This window comes from Lytechinus variegatus, chromosome 10 (genome assembly GCF_018143015.1).
Source record: "Lytechinus variegatus isolate NC3 chromosome 10, Lvar_3.0, whole genome shotgun sequence".
Taxonomy (NCBI): Eukaryota; Metazoa; Echinodermata; class Echinoidea; order Temnopleuroida; family Toxopneustidae; genus Lytechinus; species Lytechinus variegatus.
The window spans coordinates 7,360,941-7,385,906 of record NC_054749.1 but is presented as its reverse complement, the minus strand read 5'-3'; the positions used below and the strand labels follow the sequence as shown (position 1 = coordinate 7,385,906).

General features: G+C 36.3%; 1 protein-coding gene across 1 annotated transcript in view; it reads right to left on the bottom strand.

The window, feature by feature from the left end:
• Window positions 1-18,572: 18,572 nt before the first annotated feature.
• The window catches only part of LOC121422652 (4-aminobutyrate aminotransferase, mitochondrial-like), a 45,208-nt gene continuing 38,814 nt past the window's right edge, over window positions 18,573-24,966 (bottom strand). The window contains exons 11-15 of the mRNA XM_041617812.1: window positions 23,692-23,829; window positions 22,581-22,748; window positions 21,515-21,661; window positions 20,888-20,999; window positions 18,573-19,042 (exon numbers count right to left, since the gene is read on the bottom strand). Coding sequence (XP_041473746.1) covers window positions 18,924-19,042; window positions 20,888-20,999; window positions 21,515-21,661; window positions 22,581-22,748; window positions 23,692-23,829 — 684 coding nt within the window. The 3' untranslated portion in view covers window positions 18,573-18,923. The remainder of the gene's footprint in view (window positions 19,043-20,887; window positions 21,000-21,514; window positions 21,662-22,580; window positions 22,749-23,691; window positions 23,830-24,966) is intronic.

Below are 24,966 nucleotides of genomic sequence, written 5' to 3'. Positions count from 1 at the left end.
GCCATTTTGTGAGGGTCAGGGTTTGCCCCATTGATATTGGTCACTTGCTCTGGGACTCCTTGCTTGAGTGAATCTTTTGGGCTGTCTGTCAAGATTTTTAAAGAAGGAATTTTTCAGTTTGTTCTGTAAATGGAGATATTAAAATAATGAAATTTAATATATAGTCTTGCTCTCTCGTTTTGATTATTGTAGTTATGTACCATCTCTCTCTCTCTCTCTCTTTCATTCCTTCCTTTACGACCTCTCACCAACCCCACCCTTTATTCTATTTTACAGGGGCGGCACCATTCCATGGGGGGGGCTGGGCTACGATGGCTAAAGGACCTCTATGAGAACATATGGGCGTTATACATTGGGTGATTTCCTGTTCGATTTAGTTGCTAGTGTTGGTGTCGGAAGCAAAAGATAGCTGTCTTCCAGAGCTCCAACACTTTGTCAGAGTTTATAACAATGGCCGAGATCACTTTGATGTCTCAACACCAAGTGACACTTGGTTTTATTTTTTGGTGCTGTGCTGATCTCAAAATCAGCCAACACCAGGGGCCCATTTCATGAAGAGTTAAAACTGTTGTAACTTTGCCATCATGGTAACCTTGATTTTAATTGGCTGCTGAGCCCTGTTGCCATGGTAGCTGCCATAATGACAAAGTTACAACTCTTTATGAAACAGGCCCCAGAACACCTACATAAAAATAGAACTTGAAATCACCTTGTATTAAAATAAAGTAATCCAAATTTAGTGTTGAGAACTTGAAAATGCAATTTTACCAGAATAAGAAGGCAATTCCTAACATGTGTATGGATAACTTCATCATACCAATCACAAAAATTATCAGCATTTCTCTTGAAACTGGTAATTTTCCTCATGATTTCAAGCAAGCGCTTGTCACTCCTCTCTTGAAAAATCCATCGTTAGACTCAGAGGAATTAAAAAACTATAGACCTGTCTCGAATTAAAGTTTGTGTCAAAGATATTAGAAAAGGTTGTTGCTGTGCCTCTCACCAACTATTTCTTGGATAATGAATTGTTTGAACCTTTCCAATCTGCATATAGGAAATGTCATGGGGTAGAAACTGCTTTGGTTCGTGTATCAAATGATATTCTTCGTGCTGTTGATGACAAGAAGGCTGTTTTCCTCCTTCTCCTTGATCTTTCGTCAGCATTTGATACTGTTGACCATGATTTGCTATTGGATCGGTTGAAATATTGTGGCATAGAAGGAGTTGTTCTTGATTGGTTTTCATCTTATCTTCATGATAGATCACAGGTTGTCAAGATTGGTGAAAATATGTCGTCTCCTGTTAAACTTCCTTTTGGAGTGCCCCAGGGTTCAGTGCTCGGGCCATTGTTTTTTGCCATCTATTCCAGTCCTCTTGCAAAAATTGCGCATAAACATGGCATAGACATTCATATGTATGCGGATGATACACAGTTGTATGTGTCATTTGATCCAACTGACCCTGCTAGTGAGTTGTCTGCCAGGCTTCGTTTACAAAATACAATAGATGATATGCGGTCATGGATGCTAAACAATAAGTTGAAATTAAATGAAAGTAAAACAGACTTGTTGATTATTAGTTCTAAATCACAAAGTCATTTGATTAAGGACCGGACTATACAGGTTTGGGACTCCTTGATTAAAGCCTTGTCATCAGTTCGAAATCTCGGTGTCGTATTTGACGAACATATGTCTATGGATGCACAAGTAAAGAAAATATGTCAATCAGTATACTATAATATTCATAATGTTAACAGCATGAGGAAAGTCCTTGACCATAAGTCTGCTGCTATGCTTATACACTCATTTGTACTATCTCGATTAGATGTTGGAAATGCTCTTCTTTTTAATATAACAATGTTAATAAACTTCATTATGCTCAGAATACAGCTGCCAGGGTTTTAACTGGTACATCAATATATCAACACATCTCACCAATTCTCCAAAAGTTACATTGGTTGCCAATCCGGAAGCGTATAGAATTTAAAATACTTCTCACTTGGAAAGTGTTTAATGGTTTGGCACCAAAATATCTACAAGACCTTGTCATGCCTTATGCACCAGCTAGAAGCCTGAGATCATCACACCAGCAACTTCTTAAGACTCCCAAGACACGTGTAGCATATGGTGCACGAGCTTTCTCTGCCTCAGCACCTTCTCTCTGGAATAATTTGCCATTAAATTTAAGAATTATACAATCACTGGAGACCTTTAAATCCAAACTGAAATCTTATCTTTTCTAACAGTATTAGTTATTGGCACTTTGACACTCATCCAAACTTTCTCATTCTTTCTTTTCTTGTGCGCCTCGGAATAGAATATTTCTAGATAGATGGCGCTATATAAATGCCTATTATTATTATTATTATTATTACCAATTAAACCATGTATGGCTGAATAAATTAATCTGAAAAGCAACCTTTTCTGCGTTCATTCATTGCCAAAACTTTGAGGGATATCGAGAATAGAATTGAGGTACAAGTAAAAATGTCACGAATTGCACATCCACATTCTGGCAATTTTCTTTTCAAATACTTATAGACATTGGTTAACATAATCAATGTTTTTATTAAACAAAATTTATGGACTTTGATGTGTGTTGTATTTTAGATCGTTCATATGGACAAAGAAAGAAAATTAAAGGAGAGAAAATCAAATTTGTTCGTACTCTTCCAAAATATATGTCACTTAAAAATCATATCTCTGCTTGGGACTAAATTTAAGACGGTGTTGCACCTTATTTTTCACTTTTTGAGTCACTGAATGATTTTCAGGTGCAGTATTTCAAGGGTTTTTTTTTTTTTATCTACAACACATCACAGACATGGGTGACAAATGGGATCTTGCAGCTCAGATTTTAAAACCGAATGTCAAATTAATATTAACCAATGCCATCAATATTGGCCCTCTAAATTTGAATTACCTTCTTTTTTAAGTCGGTAGTGGTGCCGCCCCTATATTCTCATAATCGTCATCATTTTCCTGGATTAGCCCATTTATTTAGAACCCAAACGATCCCTTCTATTTTCTCCGTTGGAGGAATATTTGGAAGGTCTAAATCAGTGGCATAATGAGCCAAAGAATTTGAGGGGGCCAGATGACGGACAGAAAAAAGAATCTAAAAGCGAGCAAGCAAACATTTTGACCTTTCTAATACAAAGTTCGTGTTTTTAATAGATTTTTTTTAGATAATCAGAAAATACAAAATGCACTCATTCCCTTTCATTTTTTTTCTTCTCCCCTTTTTTTCTTAGTCATGAAAAAGGTCAAGTACCCCTCCTTCCATTTTAACACAAGTTGTCTTAATCAAATGAGCTTCTCCAGGAAAACGGTGGCGAACTGCTTGAAATAAACTAGTTTATTCATTTTACATGAAAAGGTTTGCATTGTTTGTTTTGTTTGAAATATTGTGTTTTTGTTGTGGTCACGTGAATTCTGACCAGAATCTAGATGTATTATACTTCCAATCCGAATAAAGGAAACTGCTAAAGAATGAAAGCTCGGTATCAATGCGAACGGGGAATGAGCGATTTTTTTTTCTTATGGTATATTGAGTATTGATATGATAAACTTCAAACACAAACAAAAAGTGCAAAACTTTTTAGTTTGGAAAAAGTATGAACTTCAAAAAATGAAGACAAAAAAGAGATATGTTGAAATCGAATAATTGTCCAAGGTAAATCAATTTTAAAACCAGACGTTTTGTAGTTGATCTTTTTTAATCATCTAAATTGAATAGAATTGTTTTGGGGCTTCAGTTGTTTGACAGAGTAATCAGTACTTCCAATTGCGATAGTCGTGTAGATATATTGAGGCGGATTCTTTATTGGCTTTAATATGAATCAGTCTATCAGATTCCAATAATTTTAAACACATTTTGTGAAGTTCACATTTTTCATATATTTTACGAAAGAAAAACACATACTATAGAAAGGGGGGAGAGAGAGGGGGGAGAGAGAGGGGGGGTAGAGAGGGTAGGGGTGGAGTGGTAGAATTAATGTGTAGATTGGTGCAAACCCTCTAAAAGAAACTAAGTGGGAATTCTGTATAATTATGATTAAATGTATAATGATATGGTTAATGAAAAAAAGCGAAGCAGTAAACCTGATTAAAAAATGCTTTTGGCTGGAAAATGGAAAAGGATAACAAATGTACACCCCCCAAAAAAGTATCTACTTAAGTGTAATGTACATATTTAGAAAAAAAGAGAGAATTATTCTAAGAACGCAAATGAATGAAAAGGATAAAGAATGTAACAACGCCACCCCCTCTCCTCGAATGGGTAAGGAAAAAAAGCGATGATGTTTGAGAAGTGTAATGTACATAATTTTGGAAAAGGAGAATAACGCTAACATACTCCAAAAATAGTCCGGAGTTTAAAGACTGGGACGTTAAACTAAAAACAAAGAGCCCCCCTCCTTGCCCCAGGAAATAAAGATAAAACCGAACTAATATAAATGAATGTATGTGATGAAGGGGGGGGGGGCATATTAAACCAGTCAGGGTGTGTATGATTGTGAGAATGATGATGAATGAGGGGGTAAGAGGGGGGGGGGTTGTGCAATCTTTGGAATGAAAGTTACAGAAAATGACAAATTCAATGAAAGATTAGGCAAGAAAGATAGAAGAGGGGGGGGGGGGGAGTAAAGGCTGAAGAGTACAAGGACGATTAATAAATACAAAGCAGGAAAAACAATATTATTTAATTAAGAAAAAGTCCTAATGGAAAGGTCACAGTGTCACACAGATGTTATTCACACTGTTAGAATTCTCAAATCTACCAACAGTGTGTTCACAATACGGACTGTGTGAATGTGTTTCCCACTGTGAAAACGGTCAAATAAAACAATGTAAAAATCAATTTCACAATTGTGTTCCACACTGTGAACAAACCAACTGTGGGACGCTCTTTCCAGTAGAAATATTACAGTAACAATTATAACGTGTGTCTGTGTGCAAGGCCAAATACATATCGCAGATATTCGACTGCAATGCACCTCTGTTAACCCTAAAAGGACTGGGGGCATGATCCCCCCCCCGACGCTCCGCGCGGTATTTCCAAAACGAAAAAAAGATGACGCCCCAAAATGTTACGACAAATTCGCGTCATAAGGGTATAGCATCGCGACGCCATGTGACATTTTAGGAGACGATGTCATGCAGAAAATGGCTTGTTTTTTATACTTTGTGTGGTGTACAAAGCCGTCTATGGGATATGAAATTCATAAAATGGCGATTATTTTTTCATTCTAATTGGTTTGCCTAATTAATTTAGGGTTTAATTTAGTTGTTAAATGGTCTGTAATTATTCCCATCGAAAAAAACATGAAAAACGAAAGATAAAAAACAAAGAAATACACAAGAAATAAAAAACAGAGAAATACATAAGGAAAAATTCCCTTTCGCAATTTTTTTGTGTGGAAAGCTTTAAATTGGATTTTAAAAATGGCATCTGGAGAAAAAAAAATAAGTGAAATTGGGTGTTAAATTTGCAAATAATGTTTTTTCATGAATAAATTTGCATATCTTATTCATAATAAATATGTAGTTTATGTGGAAAAGAATGTGCGTGACAAATTTCGGCGCGATCGCGCGAACAACGGCCAAGATCAGAAGGGGGCATCATGCCCCCCCCCGTCCTAAATACATCTCAAATAGCCCAGTCCTTTTAGGGTTAATTTCTAAACATTATAAAATACAAATCGAAAATCTTAATTTCAGTCACTGTAAGGAGGGCTTATTGAGAGTTGCCAAATGACAAATGAGAAATATGATTTGATCCCGGAGGGGCCACTTACATTGACGAGTGGATACCATGCGCGACCAGAAAAACACGTAAAAAGGATGTTTTTTAAAGATAGGGCACGTTACGTACGTAACGTGATAAGGGTGTCAAAAACACAAAAATAATGAAAAAAGGGTATCTATTTCGCTAAGAAAATTACGTGTTTAGGGTCTATTTGCGGGGATGATTAAACAAAATTAAAATGTTTTATAAAGGATGTCATTTTTGCCCCAACACTTCGTGTTTAGAGTCCGATTTGCGCGAGGTGTAGAAGTGGGGTCGTACTAAACCAAAGAATAAGGTAAAGCCGACGACCCGGGCCGACGACCGAAGGAACCTTAACAATAAAACATTCCTGTACTTGTTTAGGGGTTCATTTCAGGGAATATTTGCCAAGAGTATCGTTTTTTCCCAATACTTGTTAAGGGTAGGGTTTCACATGCCAATACTTGTTAAGGGGTTCATTTTCAGAATATGGATATTACGTGTTTAGGGTGCTTTTCGAGACCCCTTGGTCGCGCATGGTATCCACTCGTGAATGGAAGTGGCCCCCCCGGGGATTTGATGCAAAATATAAATCCCTCAAATACGTTCCGCAACTTGATATGGGTAATAAATTTTTATTGCCATAAGTTAGCTTTTTGCTAGAGTAATCATGGGAAGTGCAGTCCTGATAAATATGAAGCATTTAAAAGTGTAGTCCTAACGATCAACACGTTTTTAATATGTTGGTTTCATCGTTTGATAAACATTTAAGGTTTGTGAAAACTTTAAATCCGAACAGAAATTTAGTCCCCTGAGCATTATACAAATGATCACGTTGCACATTTTTTTTAATAAAAAAATGAGGTTTGGGTATTGCACAATAAATTTTACATCCTATTTTTTCCAATATTAAGAATAAATTTACATAAATAATCATGAATTATATCTCAAACTTGAGTTGCAGAACTGTTGAGGGATTTAGTTTGATGTAAGTCAGGCTATCCACATACAGTATACAGTGCGTATCAATAAAAAGTTTACACTTTGAAAAAGCCCTGGGAATTGAAAAATATGCAACATGTGGGTAAATTTGTTCACATGTAATCATGGGTTGGGTCTCATCTATCCAATGAAAGTAAAAGTTTTGACAGAATGTTACACTTGAGTGAGCACTGTCCATTTTTGTAAAGCTCGCAGAGATCTGTTTGCGCAGAAATGCTCGTTTTCATGCTGTGACAAGGGGAAAGGGCGAAATCAATCTTATCCTGCGAAAATTTCTCATACATTTTCCTTGCACTTTTAGTTAATTGAAATAAAAAGGATACATTCAAGCATTTTGTATTCATTTTGCCACCCAAATTGAAATTTCAACACTTAGTAAGCACAAGATTTACCTTTTTGTGCCAGCTGGATCTGAGGACATATGACTCTGAACAAAAGTTTATATCAGACATCTCAAACATTTTTCACTAAGTTTTTATCATTTAAAGTGGATTTACATTTCATTTTACATTTAATACCTGTTTATCCCCTTTTTCAAAGCTTGACAGTGATTAACAAAATGGAAATCAAGCCTAAGCCATTTCATGTAAATCACAGCTCAGTGTAAAGGAAATATCGTCACAATGGCCTCGGTCTGGCTCGGTGTGTACGGAGTGGGGTGGGGCGCAATGCACTCTTCGAAGTTTAAAAAGGTAAGATATATCTCCGAATCAATTTTACCAGCTATATTTCACATATTCTTCATGATAAGGTCTACTACTTTTGTTCGCATAACTATTTCAAGGTTCTGCGCAAATCATTTTTAACTAACTTTTCAAAAGTGAATGGTGCTCACTGAAGCCGAAATATTTTTCGACATTTATATTGTCATTTGCTAAAGCTCCTTTCATGATCTAACTTCTATGAAAATTTCATTGACCGTGCTTCAGCGGTTTTGAATACACATTCTGTTACGAACAGTGGTGAACTTTAGCCCATTCCATGCACGTATGCAGCATTGATGCATATCTGCATTGTCTATGCAGGCATTTTTACATCCAGGATCTGAGCAGGGACATTTCCCTAATCATATTCAGGCTCATCAAATCATAAACTTGGGCATGTTCAGAAGGACAAGAAACATAAAAAATTAAGTTTGTTTGATGATTACTAAGGGAATCAGTGCACCACCTTGAAAGAAAATGTGAATGATGGATGAGTAAAATAAGCTGAAAAATAAAGGGGAATCCACCAGTTACCCAATTACCCTTTGCGAAAAGGAACTTTACCAAAGAAAAAAAAATCGATTTTTTTTCTTTCTTTTAAAAAGTTATATTTAACTAACTTTACCACAGTAGCTTATTAAATAAAAAAGTAATAAAAACAAAAACTCAGTATTAGTCATGAATTAGGAATGAAACAGACATGACCCATTGTCTAAATCATTGTGCATCTCCCGTTATCAAACAAGAAATGGACTGTCAATTTTTTTTGCCCTTCTGAACGGTCAAGTTTGTGATTTGATGAGCCTGGTTAGATCATGGAGATTTCCCTGGTGCAATCAGGGAATTCCTTGGTCAGAGTGGTCAAAGGGGGTTGATATGTTAGAAAGTGCAAATCACACAGTAGTGCTGCATGCATGCAAACTTGGAATGGCCTGAAAAGCACCACTGTTACACAATAGACTATGTATTCAAAACCACTGAAGCGAGAACAATGACATTTTTTAAATAAAAGTTAGATGAGGTGAGCTTCCTAGTTTTATACATTTCATAGAGAATAATTCTTATTTTTTGAAGCAATAATTAGTCGCATATCAGAGGGACATTTTGGGGGACGCCGGGAGAGAGGAGGTGGTTTGGGGTAGGGAATACTGGTGAATCACGAATCGTGAATTTAGATTTAGGAGAACAAGTATATTATACATTTAGGAGAACAAGTATTTTTGCTTGAGCGCAATACAGGTTTTATTTGCCCGCAGCGGGATATCGATACTGCAAATAGGGCAAGGGACAATTCGTGATTTTTATTCACTCTTAATAATATAAGCACTTCAAGAATGAATGAATTTCTGTGTTGACGATAATTGCTAATAATAATAATGAATTTCTATGATTTTCTATGATTTGCACTGCTCGTTATGCATGATGCACTATTTGGGGGCTACAAGAGAACAAAATAAAAAACTAACAAATAATGAAGATTACAGAGATTGCTGAAGGTGTTTGCCCCCTACCCCCTCCCTCCACGACTCCATATGTGTACATGATTGAGTCCAGTTGACATTGCCCCATTGGATGAATTAGTCATTAGACCTACTATATTTCAACTATGCTAATTGGTAAATACCATGATAACAGAGATCATCAGCCAATCGAAACACAGATCTATGTGATACCATCATTAGCGTAATTAGCCAAAACATTGATAGTTTGAAATTTCCACATTATGTATAATTTTGAAAAACTTACCAGCGAGCCACAAATCTTTTGAAAAAATGTAGGAATGACGAAATCTGCAATTAACATCAAAGCGAATTCGCTTAACTCTGTAGGCCTACTGTTGAAAATGACAATATTATTGTCAAATTTAAGAGAAACTTTTTTGGGGGGAAGGGGTGGGGGGAGGGGGTCTCCAGCCCCAGCCCCCGGAAACTCTACCAGTTTATTTGTTGTTACCACATACTGTCAATTTTACCATATTAGTATTATAACGAAGCCCTGATCGCATCTCATCACGAAAATTAAAACCACCAGTTCATAATCTCTCACGGTGCTCCACGCGGCCTGCTCGATCCACCGCAGTACATCGGTGACCGAAGTACCGGAATGATCTTATAAGTCGTGGTCGTCGACGTAGTCGTCGTCATCATGGAATATCACTTGCTCCCTCCAGGGTCTCACGGGCTCAAGGGAGTCTAGCTTCGAGGGTCTGGTCGTCATGGATGGTCTAGATCTTCAGGCCTATTCCATTTTACAGCCGATCGAGAAGAAAATGATAATCAAGAAATGACAATTCATTTTTATAATGGGGGGGGGGGGTAGTAAGGGGTTAAACTTCTGTCACTTTTATGTCGCCTTGACGCCTCCCAATAATGATTTCCTGTATATTTATTATTTTTAGGGGGACAACATCTCAGAAATAATTGCTGTGCTCACTGGCAACTATCGTTAAAACGGTAAACAATTTGCTGAAAAAAAATCTCTAAAAATCAGTCAGGGTATCATTAGCAGGAAGAAATTTACCTACGTTTGCAAAATATCTAATGATTTATTTCTGATTCAATAGATTCATAATCATTCTAAATGTTTGTTGGTCAGGAAACATGAGTATTTTGCCTTCTATTTGTCATTTCTTGCAGTGGCGACACCAAGGGATTGTGGGCACGGGGGCACCCCCCCTCCCATTTTTGAAAACTGGAAAAAAATGTATAGCAAATACTACCAAAACTATCCTACTCAAGTACTCCAAAACAGTCTTTTCACTTTTTTTCTCACATAGTCACTGTTACCTCCCAACAATATCAGTCAAAGTTAAACACAAATCTTTCAGGTCGTGATATACTAGTAAGATTCAAAATTTCGCTCGCGCTCACAGTGGCTGTTGATTGAGATAAATAAATTATCTATTCCTAAAAATCCATATATAACTCTTCTCGTGATTCGAGTTTCACGATTTGTCTTAGCGATTTAAAAAGTGGTGAATATAAGAAACTTTCAGCTCGCGCTTCGCGCTCGCATCATTTATTTCGTGAGATATCATCTTCATGAGTCACTGCACTTCTTAACATGCGCTCGATTTTAAGAAGTTCAAATTATTCATGTATTTTATTTATTCCCAAAAATTATTGGAAGGGAAGTCTGTAGCCCTGGAGACTTCTTAGAGAACAGTGTAAAAAATGATGAAAAATCAGTATAATTATTTTATTTTTCATAAACCTGCTCTCGAGGACAGTCGACCGCTACACTCATTTCCCTCGGTTTGATCTACACGTGTATCATCTTGTACCAATGATAAAGGCAAAAATCCAGCTGATTTCTCTTACCTCTACAAAGTCCATGCATTTATTGTTGTTTATTGCATGCTGTACACTGCAGGCAGGCGTCAATCGCTTGACAAATGAAAATAAAACTGAGAGTTTTTGACGACATCAATTGCCCATATCGGTAGGTTTCCTCCGATTTATAATATTTACTTTACAATAATGTAACCCGCTACTACATCAAGCACAACTTGTTTTGTATGTCAGTCTCTGGTTAAACGAAATACATTCAAATACTATTCATGTGAGTGAATACCGCTTATTCGTGTCCTGTACCTCTATTCTGCGGGAGTGATTCAGATTTTCCCGCCATTGTGCGCTCGTGTCCGCCTGAGTGCGCATTACGTAATCGCCAAGTTCATGCAGTGCCATATCCATTCAAGGCACGAAATTTTCGTCGCGAACTGTCGGGTTTAGTGAAAAGCCCGATTTTGCAAATCGCACAGCTTTTTGGAAAATTATAGGGCTAATGAATAATTTTATAATTTTATAATGCACTAGCATCTTAAGCTTAAAGGGGAAGTTCACCCTGACAAAAATGTTTATTGTAAAAATAGCAGAAAAAATAATGAAAAATATTGCCGAAGGTTTGAGAAAAATTCATCAAATAATTAAATAGTTATTAGAATTTCAATTATTTGATTTGTGACGTCATATGCAAGCAGCATTCCTAATAGCGAATGGTAAAAAATCAATGAAATGTCATTTTCTCAGAAAATTGAAAATGGTTTTCAATGTACCTTTTTTATATCATTAGACCAATCATTTCACACCCGATCATGAATAGAAAACAAAATTAAGTCATCAGGAACCATACAAAATTTGAAATTCATGCATTTTATATTACATAACACATGGGGCAGCTGCTCGTTTATGACGTCACAAATCCAAAACTTTGAACTCTAATAACTTTCTTACTCTTTAACGGATTTTCCTCAAACCTTCACCAATATTTTTTACTATTTTTTCTGCTATTTTTACAACAAAGTTTTCTTCAGGGTGAACTTCCCCTTTAAGGGGCGCCTCATATGTGTTTTGAGAATTAGACATTAAAATGGGCTAAAGTTTGTCATCTGCATCCCTTTAAATGAAAATAAATTGAGCCCCTATTTTTCGAAATCCTGGATCAACCATCATTCACTCATCCAAAAAAATCGTGATGGCCGCCTTAATTTGCAGAGATCTGGAGTCGGATTCCTCTATACCCACTACTAGGCCTATCCTGCGTGTAAGGTGCTGATACACGTTGATAAAAAATAACATAAAAAACAAAACGAGTAAACCTGTTAATCGAGCCAAATACAAATGCCCACACCAGCCTGAAGAAAATTATTTCTAACGGCGGTTAATCTCTTCGTACCAAATATTGACGGTCTGCATGCCACAAAACCCTTCTGGCGTGCAGACCACATAATTTGAAAAACAAATCAACAAACAAATAAATAAATACATAAATGAATAATGAATGAATTAATCAATATTAATAAGTAAATGAATAACAGGCCCAGGTCCTGATCAAATGGAACACGCGCTCTCCTACGAGCACATTTAAAATCTTTTTCCTATCCTATCTCCCATTTCGTGTTTTCCTCCTTCTCTCTTTCCCCTATCCTTTTTCCTCCTCTTTTCATAATGTCCCTCATCCTTGTCTTTTCCCTATCCTGATCCTTTCTGTTTTACTTTCTGTCTTTCTCGTCATCTTCTTTGTCTATCTCACGTTCTGTCCTTATCCTTTGCTTTCTCTCTCTCTCTCTCTCTACCACCTTCCCTTTCTGTAACTTCCCCAACGTTCACAATACAGGGTGTACTTCTATAAAGATTAGAACAGCAAGTTGACATATTAGCATTCACATTACTTTAACCAAATAGCACTCTTTCAAGACCTGATCATTCAAGAATCCAGCTTACGCCAAGACAATTTGATGCTCATATGGACGTATCTTGTTGCTGCTGTACACATTCTATTATTTGGGTTTGTCTGTTTTATTTGTTCATCGGGTTGTTTCGAAATTTCTATTTGTATTGCGGTGAATTTGATGAGGTGAAGTTCTAACATGCAGATTCGACTTCACAATATAACAGAATAAAACAGATTGTAGAAAAAGATTTAGTACATAAGAATGCCTTTATTATCATTGAATAGAAAAAAATGCATTCAGAGTATTAGATGTATAGAAATTTCACACAAAATGTTCGTTGATTATACTCTTTATGTGACAGCACAAGTGAGTTTGCTTCTTCCAAAGTAGTAGAACAGTGTACATTGCAATCAGAATTATCAACCTTATTAACCAAACTGAGGAAGAATAAGAGAAAGAGATAGATTCGGGGGGGGGGGAGAAAAGAGAAGGGGAAAATATATGAAAGGGAGAAAGAAGGAAAGAGAGGGAGAGGAAGAGAGAGGGGGCAGATCAAGAGACAGGAGAAAAGGAGATGGAGGGGAATGAGGCATGAGGAGAAACTGAGAATGAGGGAAGAAAAAAGGGGAAGAGAGGAGAAAAGGAAGGAAAGAGAGGGGGGGGGGGGGAGGAGTGGAAAAGAGTGAACCAAAAATCATGGAATGCAATCTTTTGCATGAGAATGGTGGGAATATTATCGTAAACAAGGCAGGAAAAGGGTTTATTCATTCGAAAGCAATAGTAAAAATAAAACGCCCTGATATTAGAACCTCTGTCTTTGCTAAATCACAATTCATATGATATATTACATATCCTCATGTCTTCAATGTGGGGAAAAATATAACTACTAGCAGTTTTAATTACTTTGTGTAAAAAAGGAGTTCTATATTGTTAACTGCAAACAAAGATTCATATCTCTTACACTTCATGTTAATAAACATACTTCACATTTTATGCAATTAATATATATATTTTTCTCAATCAATAATTTCCCACTCCCAAAAGGTATATCCTTATTCTTCCATTACAAAACAAACATAAAGCAGCTGACTTTTAAGTTAAAAACCAATTAATATAAATGCAATTCATTTTAGATGTTATACATCAAAAATATATCTAACAATACATTCATTATCAGAATATATTTTGCCCTTTAAAAACTACTTAATTCATATCAATTTCAAATCAAATATTTGTATTTATTTCAAATGTTGTTATAAGGTTGTTGTTTTTTATTATTAAAGGTATATATTATTCAGGATATAATTATAGTCTTACATGAATCAATGAAAATCACAATAATTTTTATGTACAAGCCCATGATATAATGCCGCTGAAATCAATTTCAAATTTTAGGAAAATAGGTACGGTATATACATAATGTACAAAAAAGATATGTGATTAATACTCTCAAAAGAAATACCCATAGAGCGATTAGCAAAATACTGAATTAAAGAATATCTTTAGTACTAGGAAGACGATAAAAAAAATAGAAGAAAAAGTCACTTTAACAAGCCTTTCGATGACCTTGGCATTTTGCACATCTAGTCACAGAATTCCCAAATTAGCCATTCAGAATATATTTTCTTTGCATTGATAAATAGAATGGATACTAATTTTATATTTGGCAACAATATATTTTTATTATTGCTCCAAGATCCAATTAATATATGCCATTTCTCAACTCACTACACACGGTTTAAAATATGTCTGAAGTTCAACTTTGTTGATTGAATGCTATATTATTTGTTCGCTTTTAGAATACCATAAAATGATACATATACCAAGCATACAGTAAAGCAGTATGTGCATTATTTCTTTTCACCAGAAATATTGGGGGGTTCTGAATTGAATAAAAATCACTGTGAATAACTGCCGGAAAACGTTTAAAGGGCAAACAATTATTGCTTTATAAAGGGGGGGGTGGAGGATTTGTTGCGTAGCTACAGATTTGTATCTTCCTTATAATATGCCTCAGTTATATGTGAAAGAAGCATACAACAGAATGAAAATTCATTTTTTCTTTATGTATACAATTATTCACTCCCATGCACTACAAAACTAATCAGGGCTCCGTAACACAAAGATTTGCGATGGATTACAAATATGAAAGAACTGCACTGATTGGTCCCTGGTCAGTATTTTAAACCAAATGCGCGTGTAACATTGATATTGATTGGTCGGTTCAATTAGCGATTGATCGCTATTCTTTGTGTTACGGAGCCCTGGAAATCATTCTACACTATATGACATATCCATTTACAAATAATACAGACGGCAGACTTAGATGTTAAAGATAGAATAAAAATGAAATACAAAGAGCCTATTACATAGGAAATCCTACATCACAATGGTATTATTATAATAAAAATAATCAAAAGATTTAGGGGTTCTGTGACATTGATCTGGTGACAATTGCTATGCTCTAAATTCCACCTTCAACCCTGGGTTTACCACTACACCCTCGGGTCGTGTGGTCCAGTGGTTAGAGCATTGGACTCATAATCGCAAGGTTGTGAGTTCGAATCCCAACTCTGCCATTGTCTCCACTTTGATAAAAAGGCCCGAGAGTGATATCTGTCGTCTATAACGTCAGCCACTATGACTGATTAACCTAGACGTAAACGTTTCATAGGTAATTGGTTATATGCCAGCTTGGCGTTTACCAGCAAAAAATGCTGTCCTGCCGAGTTCCTACGGGAGTTACCACTAACAGTAACCCTACCCTAAACTTAACCCTAAACTTGACATAAAACCCTATTGCAACCCTACCTCTAAATCTTAGAAAAATAAAGTCTGGAGCGATTGTTGCAGAAACAAATGCTGTGTCACTGGACTAAGAATAGTAGACTGTACTGCAGAAAGGAATGTATTACTTTGTTTTCCTGTAGACTGTTACAAAACCACCTCATTCTATTTCATCTCATTTGATATGGTGGACCTTTTTGAGCGCTGCCGCATGCATGACCTTGAAGCAAAGTAAAAACAGTCCATGACACAATTAATCTACCAGTAATCCCCGTATGCACATGAAATACAAAACAGTATGGAAACTAGTGAGCACTTGACCTTGACCTGTTAGGGAACAAAAACATGTTGTAGCTCTATCCAAAAAAACAAAAAAAATTAAGTCCCTTTTGAAGACATTCCTTTTCGTAAAATAAGATATACATGTACCCATTAATTGATTACATATTTGCTCCTCTGTGAACAGGCTTTTCTTTCTTCTCCATTCTTTCTATTCTTCTTTCTAAGCGCATAGAGACATGATTTTATCATCGTTATATGCGCTATATAAGCAATGTTTTATTATTATTATTATTATTATTATTATTACTATCCACATACCCCTCTCCCAATTTCAGACATGACACAGATCCTAATCCTCATTCTCAACCAGAGACCCAATCATCACAACCCGATGTCTCCAGAGGAATTGAAACACAAATGTTATCAAAGGACAGAATGTTTGGAAGCTTATTTGATTAAACTTCCACTAGCATAACTGAAGGGGCCAACAGAGTACCCCCTCCCCAAGCACCCCCTTATATAAAAATGATATTCCCACATTTCAATTATAAAAAGCACAAGTAATGATAACAAATTTGTACATTAATAGAAATCAAATAAAATAACACATCATGAATATTCCTAATTATATTTCATGATTTTACATTTCAAAACTTAAACCACCATTATGGCAAGATGCTAAGGTCTCACTTGAGGAAATCTGTAAACATTTCATTTTTATTCAAATCAAATATTAAAGGTAAGAGAAATAAGTTGCAGCCAGCTATTATTTCTTGAAAAAGTCTTTAATATCAAGGTTAATTGCCACCTTAATGTTTTAGATCTAGACCTGGTACATCGAAATGAACTTCTGTTTGTTAAATCGTGAAACCTTAGCTGAAAAAAAATAATTCTGATAACCAACACAAAAAAGCTCATGTGGGACAGTGTATTAATATTTCTCATGAAAAAATACCTGACATTTTATGGAATGTGCTTATTTCTCAGCATTTACCCAGAGTCATTTGCCACATATTTTTTTATTCATACATACCAACACTTGGGTGGTCATTTTATTGGCTTCTGTTCGAACTCATATTGAGATCGTTACCAGAACTGGTACACTGGTACATGTATCTATCTTTAAAATGCAAGTTCCTCTTGCAGTTATTCTACAGTCAATTTGAAAATCATCAAAATAATTATTTTTATTCAGATGATAAATGCACTAGTAATAGTCAATACAAAAATAAGATGTTGACATGTTTCACATTTACATTTCAGCAAAGGTGCACAAGTATAATCAGTCTAAAAATTCAAATGTTCATTTTCCAAGTTTAATTCAACATTTTCATGATTTTATCTGCTTTCATGGATAGAAGTGCATAAAGAATACATAGTACTTTTCTTTTGTTTTTCTTTATATGCATTTTATATTCTATCTACAAAAAATATTTCCACTGCATCAAAAAAATTACATGTATCGATGATATATGAAAATATAGTAATATCAACCATGTTTGCATTCATTTGACTCAATACAGATGTGCACTTGAAGTACGTGATTTCAGCTTTTGAATATATGAAATTCTTTTTACATTCCACAATGTATTACATGATCCCATTTTTTTCAGATTTTATCCCATTTCTTTGAAAAGAGTGAATTCCATTCTTTTCAAAAGGAAATCAAATAAACATTCATCATTCTGAACAACTTGGAAACAGAAGAATTTAACATCAGAACAATCTTACAACACCGACATTGTACGATTAAAGTTATCCAGCGATACCTTCCGATGATGCCTTCTCCCGTCTTGACCCCTTACCTCCACCCTTGACCATTAACCCCTTGCTTTTAAACCTTTATTGAAAACACAACATTTAATTCATCTATAGCTCCAAAAGGATGCAATTAGTAAACCAAAAACACCTCCAAAAATTCGGCCTTCCTCTGAGAGTTCCATGACATAATCAGGGGACAATTGTTCCGCTACAAATTCCACACTTACCGGTGACTAGCTTGGATTTAACACTGTACCCTACCCTAAACTTAAAGGAGAATGAAACCATTGGAACAAGATAGCTTGTGTGAAAACAGAAAAATCAAAGAAACAGATCAACGGAAGTTTGAGAAAAATCAGACAAATAATGAGAAAGTTATGAGCATTTGAATATTGCGATCACTAATGCTATGGAGATAGCAAATTGGCAATGCGAAAAAGATGTGTGATGTCACTTGTGAACAACTCTCCCCATTACTTTAGTATATATTTCACTAGAATTGCCTCTTTTATCACATCTATCCATAAATCATGTGTTCTGTCTACATGAGGGCATGTAATACATATTTTTTTAAGAATACATCATGGATAAAGAGTTTGTATCATCATAAGAAAAAGCAAAAAGAGACATTTTGAGGGTATTTTATAGTCCAACAAAGGGAAAGTTGTTCATCAGTGACATCACACATCCTTGTCGCATTGCCAATATGAGGATCTCCATAGCATTAGTGATTGCAATATTCAAATACTCATAACTTTCTCACTATTTGACCGATTTTTCTCAAACTTTCTTTATTCTTATTCTTTGATTTTTCTGTTTCCACACAAGCCTATTTGTTCCAAAGGTTTCATTCACCTTTAACCCTTATCCCAACATAAAACCCTTTAGCAACCCTAACTCTTAATTCTAGATGAAATAAAACCCAGAGCGATTGTTGCAGGAGCAAATGTTGTATCACCCTTTTGAACCCTACCCCTATCTTCTACAAAGTCATGAATAGGCATATGAGGTAAACTCCAAATCAGAATCGTCTCAGGTTCTGACAGAATCTGTACAATTGCCCGTCGTTGTCCCTTTCTTAAACCCTACCCCAAGCCTTGTTTTGATACAGAATATGTTCACATTAGAATCATCTATGTTTCTGACAGGATCTGTTACATCTCCCATCTTTGCACCTTTCTTAATCCCTATCCTTGGTTGATACAGAAGATGTCCCTACCAGAATAGTCTACAGATCTGAAAGGATATGTTACATCTCTCATCTTTGCCCTTTTCTCTAACCCTACCCCAAATCCTTGGTTTGGTACAGAAAGATGTCCACATCAGAAACATCTTTAACAAGACGTCATCAAGAGCATAAATAAAATTTCTCCTCTTTGGCCTTTTTAAAAATTTATCCCCAATCCCTGTTTTTACGCAGATGATGTTCACATCAGACCATTCTATAGCTCGGACAGGATGTGATCTAGTTCGTCCAGTAGCATCTCGGCGTGCTGAGACTGGAAGATGAGGGCGGGGCGTAGACGAAGAGACTGCTTCCCACAGGTACCCAAGATAAAACCTGAAGAGGGGGAAAAATATCATTATAAATAGCAGTATCTGACGAAAACCAAACACTCTGGGATGGTTGCTGACATGTCATGAGAACGTTGTGGCCCAGTGGATTAGTCTCCAGACTTTGAAACAGAAGGTTGTGGGTTGGAATCCCTGTCATGGGGTAATTTCCTTCCGCAAGAAATTGAACTGCAATGTGCTGCACTCAACCCAGGTAAGGTAAATAGGTAGGAAGAAATTCCTAAAACAACACCGGAATCTGTTGCCGTGCTTCGCCGCGGTAATATAGGAGCACCTTGAGCACCTAACAAGGTGGATATATGCCCTATACAAATATCCTTTATCATCATGATCCAAGTGTACAGACTTTTAATCACGTGGTTAAGGGTTTAAGACCAAGTGTTGCTAGTGTCCTTTCCAGAGACAAAATTTTACCTTTGTTTTTACACATGACTGATACTTAATTTACTCCTTGAAATGTAAGGGTCTCTTTACAAATGCACAGGTGAAAGGGTGTGATTATTTGTTTTATAAACTGGTTGACAATATTCATACATGGCAGAAAATCAACTATATAGTTGTATTCAAGTGTTACAGTCAAGAATTAAGCTTGACATCATTTCAACGATGAAGAACGATGATCTGTGTGCGTACAAAGAGCACATTCCTGAAGGATCAGAGTAAAAAAAACCCTGGCAAATCAACTTGCATTGGTTTTGTATGAAATCTAAAAACAAAAATCAAGTGCATTGCCTAAAATAAGCACGTATGATTAGCTCAAAACCAAGATGCAATTGATTTCTGGAGTTTATAAATTCTTTCAACGGGCCCCAAAACAAAAGATATGTATTGATTATTTGTTTTCCTTCCTCTCGTTACCAAAATCAAAATGAATGGTAGATCATTTGTACATCAAACTCATTGATAATTAATTAACACAATTCCTATATCTATCCGTGTTCGCAGCTCAAGGAAATACAGTTGTGCACATGAGTTGGCAAACACCGCCACAAAACGCACTCCTTCAAACTGAGTGTTGAATGTAGACAACAACACTACAATGTTCAGCAAAGTCCCAAGAAACCAACTTTAAAGAATTTAATATTTTATCACCCGACTTCACAACTATATAAAACATGGCAGAACTTGAACACTTAAAATATGTTCATTTTGGTTTGGGTTCACTAACTTTTGAGCACCACTGCATAATGGGGGAGGAATCCTAGACAAGGCATGGTTTTAAAGGTTAAATGTTAAATAAACAGAGAAATATCAAACTAGCATAATGCTGAAAATTTCATCAAAATTTGACATAAAGTAAGAAAGTTATGGTATTTTAAAGTTTCGCTAATTTTTCACATACCAGTGATATGCACAACTCAGTTACATGTAAATGAGTCAGTCAATGTCCATCACTCACTATTTCTTTTTGTTTTTTATTGTTTGAATTATACAATATTTCATTTATTACAAATTTGACGAGGACCATCTTGACTGAACCATATAGTATTAAACAATGCTAATTCCACATGTTCAGGGAGGAACTAATCATTGTTTCACTCAACAATGAGGAGAAAATTAGACTATATCATATAACAAAATACAAAAGAAATAGTGAGTGGATGACGTCATCAGTCTCCTCATTTAGATACAGACCAGGATGTGCATACACCTGTAAAAGAGAAACTTTAAAATGTCATAACTTTCTTATTTTACATCCAATTTTGATGAAATTTTCAGTGATATGCTTATTGGATTTTTCTCTTTTTATTCTAATCAACTTTTTGGGGGTGGACTTGTCCTTAAAGGACTAAAAAGATGGAATCTATAAAGCACACAATGGTGTGTTTACCTGCTTTCCTTCCTCTGGTTACGATATCACCTGCAGTCTCCGGAGATGAGATGTCAACAGCAATAAAGGTGCCCATCCCTCTCGCCCTGGACAGGAACTGAGGGTACTTGGCCTAGTATCAAGTCAAATCATTATAACAAGATTAGAGAAGTTATACAATAGTATCTTGAAATTTATAAAAAGTTCTTGGATATGGTATATTCTATATCATCAAGCTTCGTAATGAAACTAGCGATGTAGAATCATCCAGTAACTCTTTTAAATACTGTATTTCAATGCCTTTAAACTGGGAAATGCAAATATATATATAAAGCCTCAAATCCAAGCTAACTGTGAAATATACAATTTTTGGATGATGATGTTAAAAGTTGGTCCCGAACGTAAATAACCACATCCGATTGATACTGCCTGTAAGGGCTCAACTAAGCCCCCCCCACACACACCCACCCACATACTTTCAAAACCAGGGTCCGTAACACAAAGGTTAGCAATAAATTGTACACTTGATTTTCATGACTGATTGTACATTGTAGTCTATGGAATCAATCATAGAAAATGTTCTACGATCATTTGTGTTGTGTTGTTTTGTGTTACGGGACCCTTGTTCTGACAGGTTCCGGTTCTGACCTGCAGCTCCTCCAGTCCACTCAAGATGATCTTGCCAGAGTTCTGGACCACTTCCAGGAGATTGTCCTTCTTGATGGTGTCAACGATCGCTTCAAGCATTATCAACTTGGTTGGCTCCCCCATCCAAGTATTGAACACCTGGTACGCCTACAAAAACAGAAAACAAAAAAAAAAATCGGTTCATGGTCCCATGATCATCAAATAACACCCATTTACTGTGTCCTACCATTGATCTTGCGATTGTTTCAAATACAGACATGCCAGGGGGGCGTTTCATGAAAGGACTTGTCAGACGATTTATCCGACAAGTCCCATTTTATCTGACAGTTACCATAGGAACAGTGCCTCTCAGCCAATCAAAATCATGGAAAGATGTCAGATCTGACAACATGTCGGATGAAAATATTTATGAAACGCTCCCCAGGTCTCATGCATCATGAGTGAGACTTGCACCTTGGGGACGAGAGTCCAGATTTGACTTTGATGTATGGAAGCTCTTTTTTCCCCCAATAGAGGGCCTCCTAACTCGCAATCCCAAACACAGCGGCTGGACGATGAGTGGATTGGCATTGGGCTAAGGATTGGGATTCAGGAGGCCCTCTATGTTAGCTTTGGGAAAGGAAACTTCCACACATCAACGTCCAATCTGTTCTGACCACGCAGAAACGTAAGCGCTATTAACAGTGTGCTAACAGAGGTCCTGTTACAACCAGTAATGTGGCAGCGAATGCCTAATGTTACGACAATGCATTACTGACACATAGAAATGAACGTTTTGATTTCACAATCTGAAAGATGTGACTGGGCTTACTTTTAGTGCTCTGTTAGGCTAGCAACATTTCTGTGCGGTTCTTTCTCATCCCCTCAAGTTTCTCTTTCACGCATACATGTATAAACAGCCTATTGCACACAGTGCTTGTGATCTCACGCTGAGTCACAGAAAATATCTTGCATAGCTGGTCTCTGAAGTTGGCATCTCTGTAAATATAGTATAATAAATATCATCTAAATATAAAAATCATCCCAAATTTATTCAATGAATATTTCAATGAATATTGAAATTTACCAGCTTAGGAGCAAACTCTGGCTTGTAGTAGTAGCCCCCTGTGATGAGTTTCTTGGCAAACGTGACAACGTCAGGTGCCTCTGGCAGGTTCCACTGCTCATGGGCCCACATAGTCCCAGCTATACCTCCTCCCGTCTGCACTTCATCCACCACAAATGCTGCTCCAGCCTACAAATTTTCAATTTTCAGGTTTAAAACCCACTGATTATTCAATTATTGCATTTCAAATACAAGAGATTATAGAATTCAATTTGAGGAAATAGATTATTGTTGTGAGCCAAGTGTCACAATGCCTAAAACTATTAATTTTGCAAGCAGATATGAGAGCCAAGATATAGTATTATTGCAATGAGTCATTTTTTAATAAAACTACATGTATCCCTACAATATTATTATTTTTATTTTTTGTATAAATGTTGAAAAATGGAAGGATGCTAACTGTCAATTTAGAGCACAGAGCAAAACTCTTAACATTTAGGCAGCCCATAAAGAAAAATAAGTGGTCTGCAAACAATATGCTATGCCACTGAAGAATTTATATACATACATGTAATAGTTGAGAAATGTTTGGTGGTACAAATATGAACATCCTAAAGTTTTGGGGGATGAGGAGCATCCATGAGAGAATGATAAAAAAGTCCCTGGCTCGTATTCCGAGCACAGGTTTGAATTAAAACTCTGGTCTAAGCCTGTGGTTTAACTATGGAAAGCCAAATGTGATACGAGTCTCTAAGAATTCATCAGCTTATTTCACACTCCAATCACTCAGCTGTGTGAGAAGAACTAGAATATTTATATTCATATTAACCATCCATGCATAGAGAACGAATGCAAAAAACAGAAGAAATATGGTATGCAATACATACACAAAATTCTGACATTTTTGAATTCTCATAACTTCAGCACTGATTTCATAGTTTAAGTTAAACCTGGCTTCCGAATCTGGGGCACTGGGTACCATTTCATAAAGACTTGTTATCATAACAAATGCACAAACTCTATAACAAATTCACTATCAGCCAATCGGACTGAAGGATTTCAGTAGCTTTTAACCATTATTGCACATTTGTTACTGGAACAGATTTCATGAAATGGCCCCCTAAAGTGGTACCTCTTTAAGGATCTTCTGGAGTTGAATGAAGAAGTAAGGTGTAGCATGGTGATCTCCCCCTTCTGCTTGGACGGGTTCCACGATGCAAGCGGCGACAGGTTTACCTTTAGCTGCATACTCCGCGATCTTATCTCTCACCTAAAGCAAAGACACAACAAGCTGGCGATTAATCAATGTGACTGTTCATTATTATGTTATCTTTCTTCAAGAAGACACAACCGATCTATTTTCTGCTTTGGTGAATTTGAACAGCTGATACAGGTTCCACGATGCAAGCAGCAACAGTTTTGCCTTTAGCTGCATACTCCGCTATCTTATCTCTCACCTAGAATAAAGACACAAGCTTGTGATAAATGCAGGCGCAATATGCGTAGGGCTTACTTGCTAAATGCGCATTGCTGCTGCACATACAATGCGCGTTTGTGGGATTTAGCTTTTTCCTTTCAATAATACTTTCTTGTTTTCATTAAATAAACATGGGGAAAATCAAATATTGTTCCAATTTTAACTAACTTCCGAACCGTTGTACAACACAAATAAAAGAATATTCTTATTTAAACAATGATGCGACATTTCACATTTGGTGAAAGAAAGAAACACAGTACTTTATTCAATGAGGCGTTGCAAAGTTGAATAGAGCATCTTTATTTCATCTTATGCGAAATCTCATACCTATTCGGTATTATACAAATAATACAAGTAAGCGCGTGCATGCAGGGCAAAATAGTGAACGATGTGCGAGAAGAGCCAATGGATACACCGAACCGAGCACTACAGGAATGAGTGCGGTATATCCATTTGGCGAGTCGAGCACAGAGTTCATTATTTAGATCCTCAATGCACAAGCATGCATGCATTGTTTGCTTTATACAACCCCATCCTTCCCCATGTTACTGAGTTGCCCAGAATGCTATATTTGATCTAAATTCTAGATATTTCTAGATAATCCCAGACCTCGCATTATCGTGCACTCTGACACAAGAGTGCAGGATAGTACTTTTGGTATGACGTTAGAGTGCAGGATAGTACATTTTGGATGCAATAGTGTGATTCACTTAATATCATGTGATCTGATTTGGACCAATCGGATTACAGAACATTCCAGGGAGTTGTATAATTAGGGGAAGGCGGGGTAAGTTGTGACAGTTTTTGCTTTTTGCATGTTAGAATTGATATGATTAATAATCTTGTCGAAATAAGTACCTTGCCTTGAAATTTAATTCTTCTGAAATATTTTCCACCTATATATAACTTTCTATCCCCACACTGAAAGTC